This window comes from Mauremys mutica, chromosome 8 (assembly GCF_020497125.1).
Source record: "Mauremys mutica isolate MM-2020 ecotype Southern chromosome 8, ASM2049712v1, whole genome shotgun sequence".
Classification (NCBI taxonomy): domain Eukaryota; kingdom Metazoa; phylum Chordata; order Testudines; family Geoemydidae; genus Mauremys; species Mauremys mutica.
Window position 1 is genome coordinate 53,463,724 of NC_059079.1, and position 14,647 is coordinate 53,478,370.

Here is a 14,647-nt window from a genome sequence, read left to right on the forward strand (position 1 = left end):
TGGCCTTGTGTGAACAGCCATTTAACCTAAATCAGCAGGGAAGCTTCTGCAACATCCTCCAACAGAAAAACTGCAAGGCCTTTTTGATTCACAATTCCTGCCTTGTAGGAAAACAAAACAGTGCTTAAGGATATCTCATTGCTGACTCTTCTGAATGGGACTGCCTCCTCCTATGCCTTGTGACAAGGCTTTTTATCTTAACAGGCCTGTAATTGTGTTAATGGCCTGTAACTTGTTGCCAGCAAGACCTTAAGGAGTAATTAGATGTGATCACCTACCAAAGCTTCTATTATGGAGCTAGTAAATAAAGATTACAAGTTATTTCCAAGCCAACCTGCAGAAACAGTACCTTTAAAATATAGTTTGAAGCACTGACTTCATCTTTGGTCTTTGTTGGAAGGCTTTTGTTAACCAAAGTGATGCACCATGTATATTGATATATTTATTTTATTATGGGACAGACTGTGGCTTTTAAGACCTGTCTCAGGTTGTGGGGAGGAGAGCAGCAGGACCCCCTAGAGAAATTTTGGTTCTCTGCCAGCATTTCTCCTTGGTGCCCAGAGAATACATACTGCACTTAGGGTGACCAGATGTTTCGATTTTATAGGGACAGTCCCGATTTTGGGGTCTTTTTCTCACATAGGCACCTATTACCTCCCACCTCCTGTCCCGATTCTTCACACTTGCTATCTGGTCAGCCTAACTGCCCTGGCAGCCCCACCACCTTGGTGAAAGTGTATTGAGTGCACCCTTCAGCAGAAGGCCAGTTTTGCTGACTGATGCAGAGTGGAAAAAGGAGCCATGGACTTGTCCTCATACCATCTTCTCATTGAAACAAAGCCGAGTGCTGCCATTAGCATCAACAAGGAGCATTGTGTGTGCTCTTCATCCAGGCTGTGGTAGGAGCACAAAGAAGGAATCTCCTTGTTTAAACATATATGTATCCACTTAACTGGCACTCTGACAAGTCTAGAGTGGAGACAACTAGACTTAGTACAATGCAATTCAATTTACTCTAGCCTCTGATTCAAGGCCACACTTAGGACTTGTCTACGCACAGGACTTGCACTGATTTAATTAACCATTGATGAACCTTTCCTCCATGAATTTATCTAATTCTTTTTTTGACCCAGTTATGCTTTTGGCCTTCACAACATCTCCTGGCAATGAGTTCCACAGGTTAACTGTGTGCTGTGTAAAGAAATATTTCTTTATGTTTGTTTTAAACCTAATGCCTATTAATTTCATTGAGTGACCCCTGGTTCTTGTATTATGTGAAGGGGTAATAACACTTCCTTATTCACTTTCCCTATACCATTCATGATTTTATAGACCTCTATCCTATAAGAACATAACATAAGAACAGCCATACTGGGTCAGAACAAAGGTCCATCAAGCCCAGTATGCTGCCCTCTGACAGTGGCCAATGGCAAGTGCCCCAAAGGGAATGAACAGATAGGTTATCATCAAGTGATCCATGCCCTGTCACCCAATCCCAGCTTCTGGCAAACAGAGGTTAGGAGCACCATTCCTGCCCAACATGGATAATAGCCATTGATGGATCTATCTTCCATGAATCGATCTAGCTTCCTTTGGAACCCCATTATAGTATTGGCCTTCACAACACCCTCTGGCAAGAAGTTCCAGAGGTTGACAGTGCATTGCATGAAAAAATACTTTCTTGTGTTTGTTTTAAACCTGCTACCTATTAATTTCATTTGGTGGCCTCTTGTTCTTGTATTATGAGGCGTAAATAACACCTCCTTATTTACTTTCTCTCTACCACTCATGATTTTATAGTCCTATATCATATCCCTCCTTAGTCGCCTCTTTTCCAAGCTGAAAAGTCCCAGTCTTGTTAACCTCCTCTCATACAGAAGACGTTCTATACCCCAAATCATTTTTGTTGCCCTTTTCTGAACCTTTTCCAATTCCAATATATCTTTTTTGAGATGGGACGACCATATCTGCACGCAGTATTCAAGGTGTGGGCGTACCATGGATTTATATAGAGGCAATATGATATTTTCTGTCTTATTATCCATCCCTTTCTTGATGAGTCCCACATTTTGTTCGCTTTTTTGACTGCCGCTGCACATTGAGTGGATGATTTCAGAGAACTATCCACAATGACCCCAAGATCTCCTTCTTGAGTGGTAACAGCTAATTTAGACCCAATCATTGCATATGTATAGTTAGGATTATGTTTTCCAATGTACATTACTTTGCATTTATCAACATTAAATTTCATCTGCCCTTTCATATCACCCCTTAGTCATCTCTTTTCTAAGTTGAACAGTCCCAGTGTTTTTAATCTCTTCTCATATGGAAGCTGTTCTGTTTTGCTGCCCTTCTCTCTGTAACTTTTCCAAGTCTAGCATAACTTTTTTGAGATGAGGCGACCAGAACCGCACAAAGTATTCAAGGTGTGCGTGCACCATGGATTCATATAATGGCATTATGATATTTTCTGTCTCGTCGTCTATTCCTTTCCTAATGGTTCCTAACATGTTAGCTTTTTTGACTGCTGCTGCACACACTGAACAGATGTTTAAAGCAGATGTTTTCAGAGAACTATCCACAATGATTCCAAGATCTTTATTGAATGGTAACAGCTAATTTAGACCCCATCATTTTGTATGTATAGTTGGAATTATATTTTCTAACGTGCATTACTTAGCATTTATCAATATTGAATTTCAGCTGCCATTCAAACCAGGCAAACCAGCCTCAGTTCATTCTCTACCACAAAACTCCATAGCAGAGAACTCTGCAGTAGAGAGGAAGAAGGGCAGGTAGTGGAGCACCCATTGGGACATGTATCTCAAAGAACAACAGTTACTGCACAATGGTGAGTAACCATTTCTTCTTCTTTGAGTAGCGTCCCTATAGGTGGTCCCCTCTAGGTGACTTCAGAGCAGCTCTCTTTAAGGAGGAGCGGGCTTTGGAGTAGAGTCCAGTATTAAAGGAAGTATAGCTGAGCTCAACACAGCATCAAAATCTGAGCCGTGAGTTATTGCATAGTGCTCAGCAAAGATATGTATAGAGGTCCACATCACAGCTCTACATAGTTCACTGATGGGAACATTTTTGAGAAAAGCTGTAGAAATGGAAATAAATCTCGTAGAGTGAGTTTGTATGTCTGAGGGTGCTTGGAGATTACAAGATTGGTATCAACAGCTAATGCAGTCAGATATCCACTTGGAAAGTCTATTGAGAGATCTGTCTTCAATTGAAACAAATAATTTGGTCTTTCTGAAAAGTTTAGTCAGGTCAAGATAGAAGGTCATAGCTCTTCTGATATGAAGTGTATGTAACAATGCCCCCTCTTTGTCTAGGTGAGGTGTAGGGTGGAAGATTGGGAGGTGAATGGGTTGGTTAATATGGAACTTGGAAGATATCATTTGTAAAAACTTGGGGTGTGATCGTAATGTGACCTTGTCTTTGAAAAAGTCTTGTGAAACGAGAGTAAGCCATAAGAACCTCTATTTCTCCAACTTGTTGAGCTCTCACAATAGCTATCAGAAATGCTGTCTTCATCGACAAATGGAGAAGTGAGCAGGGAGTTATCGGTTCAAATGGAGATCTTGTAAGATGTTTAAGAACCAGATTGATATCCCAATCCAGAGAGGGACATTTGACTGGTGGAAAGAGATTTCCAAGTCCTGTCTGAGGAACCTCATCGTCATTGGGTTGGGAATACGGAATAACCTTTTATTGGAGAATCTTCTTCTTAGCATATATGCTACGTGCCTCAGGTGGCACATGACCAAAATTCATCACCCAGTTTGGTCTGCTGGTTGGATCGTTAGCTTCCCCAGCTTGGGCTGTGTATTGACAGGGAATGCGATGTGAATGCTGATCCATGAATGGAAAGCTGTGATGGCTGACAGGTGAACTGTAATGGAACTCAGAGACACCCCTGAGTTTCTTAGTTATAGAATGTAGTCAAATATATCTGATAACTATCAGGCTGTTGGTGGAATGTGTTTGAGGTCACAACAGCAGGCAAATCTTGTCCATTTTTAAGTGCAGTGTGTAGATTGTTTTCTGCTCTGTAATGGCACTCTTTTTACTTCCTCTGATCAGATAATCTCTGGGGTTTCCACTGCCAAGCTCCCACCGCTGGTCCCACTCAGCACCCACTGCCGGCCTGGGGGAAGGAACCCCAGGCTGGCAGTGGGCTGTGAGCCCAACTGACAGGAGCCGGCAGCTGAAACCCCTGAGCAGCGGCAGGCTGAGCTGCTCAGCCCACCGCTGCTCTGGGGTTCCTGCTGCTGGCCCCTTGCCAGCCGGGGTCCCACTCAGCACCCGCTGCTGGCCTGGAGGAAGGAACCCCAGGCTGGCAGTGGGGGCTGAGACCCCAGCTGGCAGGAGCCAGCGGCTTAAACTCCAGAGGGGGGCTGGCGGAGACGCTCAGCCCACCCCTGAAGCCCCAGATCTGGGCGGGCTGACCCACTCAGCCCGCTGCTGCTCTGGGGTTCCAGCTGCTGGCCCCTTACCAGCTGGGGTCCCTGCTGCAGCCCCACTCACCTTGCTTCCAGCGCAGGCCCCCTGCCAGACAGGGTCCAGGCTTCCGGCCCTGCTCAGCCCTACCAGCCGCCAGCTCCACTCACCTCAGATGCTGATCTGGGGTTCCAGCCGCTGACCTCCTGCCAGCTGGTTATCAACTTATAACTCAGAAGCCTGTGTGCAGCTTAAAGTATCTAAATAGGTGCTACCAGACATTGGAAAACTCAGCAAGGGCAAGGATCACACTAAACTAATAAGATCTGCATTTTAATTTAATTTTAAATAAACTTCTGAAACATTTTGAAAACCTTGTTTACTTTACATATAACAGTAGTTTTGTTATATGTTATAATTGGAGATATACCAATCTCCTAAAACTGGAAGGGACCTTGAAAGGTCATTGAGTCCAGCCCCCAGCCTTCACTAGCAAGACTAAGTACTGATTTTTGCCCCAGATCTCTAAGTGGCCCCCTCAAGGATTGAACTTACAACCCTGGGTTTAGCAAGCCAATGCTCAAACCACTGAGCTATCCCTCCCCCCTATATTATAGACATATAGAGAGACCTTCTAAAAAATGTTAATGTATTACCGGCACGCGAGGCCTTAAATTAGAGTGTATACATGAAGACTCGGCACACCACTGCTGAAAGGCTGCCGACCCCTGCCCTAGAGAATTGCTAGTGATAGGCCACCCACAGGTCCCAGTGTGGTCAAGGAGGTGGTATATATGGCATGGGTGGAGGCATCCATGAGTGCTCATTCCAGTGAGATAGTGGCTGTGAATGTCTCTCAGGAATAAGATCAATTTCCTCAGAGACCTCTGGAAAATAGCCTCTATAGGGATGATGTGGAGAACCTTGGACAGATATTTGAGAGACAGAGATAAGATCTTCAACAGAATCCTCCTCTTCCAACTCACTCTGAAATAGTGGACCACCAAAAGAAACATGACATGTAACTGTCAGTACTGGGCAAAAATCTGAAGATCTGGAAGTCTTCGGTACCAAGAATATATGAGAGCTGAGCAATGGTGAATCAGGCATTTCAGACCTGCAGTACCAAGAATGTTGTCGTTACTGTGTCCATGGCCTGCACCGAAGCGATAGTTGGTGCGGGAGTTGACGAAACTGTGAATCCCAAATGCTCCAAGGCGAGTCCAGATGAAGCTAGAGCAGGCTTCTTCAATACCGAGCGAGAAGAGGAGGACATCTTGGAGCCTGGGATTTTTTAGTCTTTATACTTAACTGTGCCCTCGGTACCTGAGGGCCAGAAGCCTTGTGGGTACCAGACAGCAGTGGGCACCAAAGTGGCTGAAGTCATTGGAGACCTTGACACCTTTGAGGTAAATTCCCTATCTGGAGAATTCGAGAGACAATCTTTGGGAGTCTTATGAGAGAAATCTTGGATGTTCCTCTTAGATGCCCCTGAGGAATGCGGTTCGGAGACAGTGAAGGCAGCAGACTTACTCTGAGACAGGCATATGGGGTGTGGGGGGAGTGTCTCCTGGCCAGCATCAGAGGCCACACTTAATGAGCTCTCCATCATGAGGAATTTAAGTTTGATCTCCCTGTTTTTTCTGGCTCTAGATTTTAATGCCAGACAGAAAGTTGTACTTTTGGGAAATATGAAATTCCCTGAGGCAACAGATACACTGAGAGTGTCTGTCACTCATCGGGATTGCCTCCTGACATAAGAGACAGTGTGTGAAACCAGGAGAACTATATAAAAGCGATATCAATAAATAATTTTGGGGAAGAGGTTAAGTTGGTTTTTTTTTTAAACTACAACAGCTGAAACTACTACTAAGAACTACTATAATAAACTAACTACTAAACGAGCTCAGGGGTCACAGTTCAGATAAAACTCAAAAAGGACAACTGCTAAAGCTCTGCCTCAGGCCAAGGCAGGTGAGAAGGAACTGAGAGCGGTTTGCCCATGACATGCTATATAACAACATGGAACATGAGATTAACATGCATGTGCAGGCTGAATGGACACTGCTATGAAAAATCTCCAATCAAAGGCACAGGGAGCCCAAGCACACCTAGAGTGGAGCACCTATAGGGACACCACTTAAAAAAGAACAGGTGTTCTCTAGGTGGCCCTTCATTCACTTAATAACAATTTCCGGTTCTGTTATTGCTGCTAAACAAGTTGGTATTACATCTATCTAGGGCTTTTCTAAGGGCTTGTCTATGCTTACAATGCTACAGTGGTGCAGTGCCACTGTAACGCTTTAGTATAGACACTACCTTTGCTGACAGGAGGGATTCTCCCATCAGTGTAGATGATCCACATCTCTGAGAGGCAGTAGCTAGGTTGCCTAGCACTGTCTACACCAGGACTTTGGTCATCTTAACTAAGCTGCTATGGGGTGCATGGATTTTTCACACCCCTGATCAAGGTAGTTATGCTGATCTAATTTTCTAGTGTACACCAGGCCTAAACCTTTTAAGGCCCAATCCTATGAATGCATATGCAATGACAATACTCACATGTGTAAATTTACTTGTCTTCTGGAAGGTTTGAAGGATTGGGCCCTACGCTCTCTGTTCAATGTTCATTCATAGAGTAATGCATCAAATAAAAGATCGTCTGCACAGTTCATAGGCCTACAAACCAAATCTGTGGTCTGCACATTGTACTCCCTTTCTATCACATGTCCCACTGTGCACAGAGAGACATAAAGCAGCAGTCTCCCCCTGCACATGCTCTCTGACAGCTCAGCAAAAACACATCGTGATCACTGTGTTTTGCTCCTGTGTACAGGAAAAGGACAAGCAGGCAGGCATTGACCTAAAATAACTCTCTGGGCAAAGTTTTAATTCTACTGTCATCAAAATTAGTGACTGCACCTCATACACAGAGACAATAAGCTAATACCTTAATCGTCCACATTCCAGGTTCTGGATCTTTTACATTCACCACCTTTGCAGAGTTATGGATATTTAGCAACTCATTCAAGCCAGATCCTTTTCCCATCTGCTTACCTAAAACACAAGTAAACACGGAGTGAATATATTTCTCTTAGCCATGTCACACATATGGGTATTATATGACTTATTAGCTAGCTCATTTTGTGATATTTACAGTAATTTCCAACTTCAAGCTGTTACTGGAAATTCTTTGTCAGGATTCTAAAAATGCTCAAAGAGTCATTCTAACTTTTCCATTCATTTAATAACTTTACATCTCTGTGTGGTGAGTAATGACTTACTGATATAAGAATCAAATTATCAGGCAAATAACTTTCTCTTCTTCCCAGAACAAACTGATGCCAAATGAGAGGTAGAGATTTGGTGGCAGATGCTGTCTATGGCCAGTTTTCATTCAGAATTTTAGAGAATTCTTCCATTAGTGATGGCACTGATAGTACTGACCAGCTGCCAGCATGCTCATCCTTCTGTCCTCCAGAGTTAGGCCTGCCCTTAGCAGGGTGGATGGCATGGTGGTAGAAACACTGTTAGCCAGTCCCGACTAGCAATTCCATTGTTGCTAGCACTGTTGGTGCTGCACCAGTGTATTAACTTTAAGGAAGTTTCCCACTCTTGTTCGAACTCCTTAAATTTTCATTGTGAATTTAGCCTGGCTATCAGGTACATTCTGCCTCAGTAAGGGAGTACCAGTTTTCATAATGTCTTGGTACTCAGATAAGTTTATAGGCTAGAATTGGTTCTCTAAAGAGACGCTCAATTACCTACTCTGCTAATCATTAAGTGCCATCCATGGCTGAACAATATGAGGAAGAGCTTCAAAACAGCAGATGAGGCTCAAGTGCAGGAAAAGGGCTCAACTTTGGGTACTGGATATATGGGCCACATTGTTGGCTGTTGTATATTGGCATATCTCCACTAATTTGGAGTTATGCTGATTTAAACCAGATGAGAATCTGGCCCTTAGAACATGAACAAGAAGGGCCGATTGGCTATATTGGTCCAGATCCTCAGAGAAGGCGGAGAAGCACACAATGCAGGTCAGCGTTCCTTTGATTCTGAGTTGTGAGCATGCCAGATTGGTCCCTGGTGTAAATTAGAGCAGCCTACCAGTTACTGATATGGCTGACAATTAAAAGGGTAGAGGGACACGCTGGCCATGTCCTTTTCTCCCCAGTCTCCCCCCAATGTCAGCAGTGGAGGGAGGACGAAGAATAGAGACCTCTGTGCCATAGATGGTGCATCCCATCAAAGTGGGGTGATCTTCCTGGGGCTGTACACGAGGACGTTGGGGCTGGGTTGTGCTGGTGGTGTGTCACAAGCAGCTGTGCAGCACAGCCAAGGATCTGGGACGTTACAAAGAACAAAGGGATGGAATTGTTTTCTGATTCAGGCCCTGATCCTGCAATCAGAGAGTACTGGATTTAGTGCTTAATGCAGCAAATAGTCACACTGAAGTGAAAGGGACTACTCAGGGCAGTAAACCCAACTCTGGCAGTCCATGTTTACAGGATGAAGCCCCCGGACATGATAAACTGAAAGCACTGTCATGCAACCCTTAAACACATTTTCCCAGATTACCCATGATTTGAAAGTCACTTTAAACAACAAAGGGTGATATGCATTTTTAAAGTGTACAAAGTAAACAAAGCACATCTGGCAGAGCTAGTATTTAAGGCAGAACTCCACACAACTGTGTTAATCGTGCTCTTCAGAGACACACTCTAAGCAAGTCCCCCTTCCTGTAAACAAAGGAGGAATGCCTCAGATGGAAGACTTGACCGGGGTGCCTTGCAGAGAACCCATGCTGTGAGAAGGAACATTTCATAGACACTTTAAAGAGCTCTAAATAAATCTCCAGCTGAAAGTCACTCAGAGCCCAGAATGCACAATCTTGAATTTTAATTTCTGGAGCATTACACAGGCTTCAAAGGACTCTAACTTATAAAGGAGTAATACATCTATTAAAAATACCTTTATTTATAAATAGTATTCCAAATCAGTAACCTGCATTCTTTTTTTCACCACTAAATAACTATGATGCAGAGTTTGAATTGGAATGTTCTCATGGTTCCGGTGTGTTTGACTCTTGGTTTTGGTTTGGTTCATAACTAGTAAGGGCCAGCTACCGTATTCAGGTATGTTCAAATGCTGAGCTCCAGTTCAGCCCCACTGTACACATATGACATGATATAGCCAAAAACTATATGAAGACAGACTAAAACATTTGCCATGTAAATCAGATACTAAATAAAATGGATATGGTAGAAAATCATCAAGGGTCAAGAAAGAAAAGTTGTATGTTGTGGTGTCACCAGAAGGCACAGCTGTTGAATAAGATAATTAAAATACTTTATAATGGCATTAAAAGACTGAATGCCTTCATGCTAGCAGTGACTATTTACAGTGCTATTTAACCTCATTATCTCTAGCTTGCTTCTTGCTTGCATATATATACCTGCCCCTGGAAATTTCCACTACTTGCATCCGAAGCAGTTGGGTATTCACCCATGAAAGCTCATGCTGCAAAACGTCTGTTAGTCTATAAGGTGCCACGGGATTCTTTGCTGCTTTTACAGATCCAGACTAACATGGCTACCCCTATGATATTTACAGTGCTATCACTTTTAGAATTGAGCAGATCCATACCTCAAGGCCACACTAAAGAAAACCCTTCAGAGTAATTCATCTGTAATACTAGATTGGATATAGCACTAAAAACTGCTGTAGAATACAATCCTGCACTAACTGGAGATTTTTAATGAGAGTTTAACAGATTTAAGCACCCACCTCCCTTAAGCCCTTTTGAAAATCTCACTCTGGATCTTCCAGGTCTCTCCCCAGATGAATAAAATAGGCCTTTTTCATGATTCTAGGACTCACCACTCCAGAATACATTCTTGGAGCAAGTAGGAGGAAAGTCCCAGTATCTGTTTTCAAAGTTTTACAAACTTTATTTTCACTGAGAAAAGCATATTTAAGAGTTGGTTACTCTCAAATAGGCTTTTTCCAGTCAACTTCCAAAACAATATCTTAAAGTGTCAAAGGGATGTGGGTGCTTCTCCTGTGAAGCAAATATTGAGCCAGACAACAATCCCAGTTATTGCTGTATAAATTCAGAGTAACTTCACTGAAATCAGTGGATTACTTCAGATTTATGCCAGTACAAATCTGGCATAAGGTATAAGATTTTGTTTAGAACTGTAAGAATTTCTTGCCATGGAAAGCATACTTGAGCATAAGCAATAAAGCAGGGGAAACAGTGCCTATTTTGTGAATAAACACAAGCTATTCCAGTCTTCGAAGCTAGCTATGTGGCACCCTGCATGCAAGCAAGTTAATTAAGAAAAGTCAGGAAGTATTTTAGCCATTGACATTTCTGGGAATTATGTGATTAAACTGCTGAGTAACCTTCTGGCTATATACTCCTCCAACTTTTCTTATAGACTGATCAGCTAGGTTTCAAAATAATACAAAGACGTTTAGACCCAGTCGTGCTCCCACTGAAGTCAATCAAAGTTTTACCACTGGGCTCATAGTTGCATCAGTACAAATTCAGAGTAACTCTCTGAACTCAGGTTTCAGAGTAGCAGCCATGTTCGTATGTATCCGCAAAAAGAACAGGAGTACTTGTGGCACCTTAGAGACTAACAAATTTATTTGAGCATAAGCTTTCTTTTTTCTCTGAACTCAGCTGAGTTATTCCAGAGCCACATAGGTGTATGGAAGCAGAACTTGGTCTACTGACTTCAGTAGGAAAAGGACCGGGCCTTTCCTGTTGGAGAGTGCAAAGCTGGATTGTCTTGTTTATTTTCCCCCCCACTAAATATAAAAGAATATATAGATATCTCACCTAATGGATCGTGAATTTCAATTACTGGAGAAGGACCACTCAGTGACACTGTGACCTCTTTCAGACTGGGATCAAAAGGAATTTGCCAAGTATTCACTGCCAAGGTTAAATGGTCTGTGGATAGGAGATGCACTTTGGAGGCCTGCACCGCTTCTTCTACCCACTTCAACACCTACAAGAAAAAATAATATTCATGTCACAAGACAGCATGTAAATCTTCCATAGCACTGTTTATTGCAAGTTGTAGGTACTACTTTGATCAATGTTTTGACTGCTCTGAGCAATGACCCTATCACCTAGACCCATGTTAGAACCGTGGTTATCAAATCACTGAGAAAGTTGCATGATAAAAGACTTGCCAATGCTAAAAGTCCTGCTTGCCTGATCAAGCACTCCCACCAATTTCAGTGAAGCTATCCTCCTGATAAGACAAGTAGGATTTGGATCCATATCAGGTAACTACAGCAGCCCAGAAATAAAGTCAAGAGTTGCAATATCTGATTTGGGGATATCTGTAGGACAACAAACAAACACACAAGCAAACCTCTAAGCTAAGGTATGCCTTTGTTTTCATTGTGTAATATGAAAACAGACAGAAAAACATTTGCCATGTAAATCATATACTAAATAAAATGGATATGGTAGAAAAACATCAAGGGTAAAATTCTTGTCACTCATATGATTATCCTTGCTGAAGCCAATGAGACTGTTCACAGCAGTGGTTCTCAACCAGAGACCAGGGGCCCCCTGGGGGAACGTGAGCAGGTTTCAGTGGGGTAGCCAAGCAGGGCTGGAATTACAGTTGCTGGGGCTCAGGACAGAAACCTAAAGCCCCAATGCATAGGGCTGAAGCTGGGGCCCTGAGTCCTGCCACCCAGGGCTGAAGCTGAAGCCTGGGCAACTTAGCTTCACGGGGCCACCTCTGGCTTGGGGCCCAGGCAATTGCCCTGCTTGTTATCCACAATGCTGGCCCTGGCTTTTATATAGAGAAAAACAGTTGTGGCACAGGTGGGACATGGAGTTTTTATAGCATGTTGCCGAGGACCTCAGGAAAAAAAAAAAGGTTGAGAACCCTTGGTTCACAGGATTAAGGTAAGTAAGCGTAAAACTAAAAAAAGAAACTTATTTTTAAAATAATACCACATGTAATTAACCTATGAAATTTGCTGCCACGAGATATCACGGAGGCCAAGACTAACAAGATTTTTAAAGGATTAGACCTGGATACAGATATTGAGAACCACCACAGTTATAATGGTACATAAACTCTCATGCTTCAGGGCATATGCTAATCATGAACTCTCTGGGCTAGGAGAAAACTTTCCTTATACATGTTATGCCATAACATTTATGGAGTTTCTTGAACCTTCTTTTGAGGCATCTGGGACAAGCCACCATCATAGCTGGGATACTGGACTAGCTGGACTTCTGGTCAGATCCAATGAGACAATTCCTATGACACTACATAGACATTTACATCAGGGCTGAATTTGTCCTTAGGAGAATCATGACCCTTAATATTTTGCATTTGTGAACAGCGTCAAATCAACATGAGAAAGTAAAATAAATTACCAGAGTTCAAGGCTCTGTATTTCCGCTGCAGCTGCCAATGATCTTACTAACAGAGCTGTGAACAATTTGGCACATTTGCTTGACAGCACTTTATGCAAATTGTTTTTGGTACTGGTTCACATTCCCTGAGTTTCAGAATCAATCAAGCCCTATAGTTCAAGGCTAAAGCCGGTCAAAACCACTAAAAATCAAGTCAAAATCATGCAAGGTTTAAACCTTTCAGTAAACCTGGGCTGCGTTTCAAGTTTTTACTACAGGAGAAAGCTTGACATGTTTCATGGGATTTCAGGTTTCAGTGTGTTTGCATAGCTCTTATCATGCTTAAAACAAAACAAAGAGCATCCCCATGACACCTCTTTAAATCATCTGTTACAGGGGAAACAGTGAAGGGAAGGTGATATGGCCATAAGCACCGACTCTGTAAGTGCTCCAGGGCTGGATCACCCACGGGGGAAAAAATGGTGGATGCTGAGCACCCACCGGCAGCCCCCCTATCAGCACCTCCACCTCCCCCAGCACCTCCTGCCCACTGGGGGCCCTGCCAAGCCCCACTGATCAGCGCCTCCCCTTCCCTCCCCATGCCTCCCACTGGCCGCAATCAGCTATTTTGCAGCATGCAGGCGGCTGGGTGGGGAAGGGGGAAGAGTGAGGACACAGTGCACACAGGGGAGGAGGTGGAGCGGGTGTGGGAAGAGGTGAGGCAATGGCTGGGCCTTAAGGGAAGGGGTGGAGTGGGGGCAGGGCCTGGGACGGGTCAGGGGGTTGAGCACTTCCTCCCCCTCCCCCCCCCCGGCACAATGGAAAGTTAGTGCCTCTGGATATGGTCCTATCTAAATTCACTGAAGCACTACAATGGTGCAGCTGCACCACTGCAGCACTGTACATGTAGAGAAGCCCTAAGGTGGAAGACATGGTTAGTGAAGAATATGAGAAACATGGGGAGTCATATGGCATCAAAAAAGAACCATTACATTATAAGCTTTCCATTGACATAACTTATTAATGAAAAAAATTCCCCACATTTTCTGCAAAACTGTTCCATTTTCCACCCACTAAGAATCAAAACCAAATCTCAAACATTTTCAACAGCAAAAAGGGGGAAAGGAAGGAGAAAAGGGAGAGGAAGGTGGAAAAGCGGGGAGGGGAAATCATTTTTCTTTTTTTTTTCCCATGAAAAAACAGAATTTTTTAAACAAATGTTTTCTGCCAAAATATCAATTTAGAGAATGCCAGTTTTTCCCAAAAATGTTTTCAAACGAGAAATTTCAACCCAATCTATTTACATTATATTAAGAGAAAGAATTATGTTTGTGTTCTTTTTATTTGTAGTGGCTGTGAGGGTGAAGAATCATAGATTCATAGACTTTAAGGTCAGAAGGGACCATTATGATCATCTAGTCTGACCTCCTGCACAAGGCAGGCCACAGAATCTCACCCACCCACTCTTGTATCAAACCCCTAACCTATGTCTGAGCTACTGAAGTCCTCAAATCGTGGATTAAAGTCTTCAAGGTGCAGAGAATCATCCAGCAAGTGACCTGTGCCCCACGCTGCAGAGGAAGGCGAAAAACCTCCAGGGCCTCTGCCAATCTGCCCTGGAGGAAAATTCCTTCCCAACCCCAAATATGGTGATCAGCTAAACCCTGAGCATGTGGGCAAGACTCACCAGCCAGACACCCAGGAAAGAATTCTCTGTAGTAGCTCAGATCCCACCCCATCTAACATCCCATCACATTGGACATGTTTACCACTAATAGTCAAAGATCAATTGCCAAA

General features: G+C 43.3%; 1 protein-coding gene across 1 annotated transcript in view; it reads right to left on the reverse strand.

Moving 5' to 3' along the window:
• Positions 1 to 14,647, reverse strand: part of HMCN1 (hemicentin 1) — a 319,979-nt gene that overhangs the window by 218,122 nt on the left and 87,210 nt on the right. Inside the window, exons 5-6 of the mRNA XM_045027042.1 lie at positions 11,300 to 11,471; positions 7,397 to 7,503 (exon numbers count right to left, since the gene is read on the reverse strand). Coding sequence (XP_044882977.1) covers positions 7,397 to 7,503; positions 11,300 to 11,471 — 279 coding nt within the window. The remainder of the gene's footprint in view (positions 1 to 7,396; positions 7,504 to 11,299; positions 11,472 to 14,647) is intronic.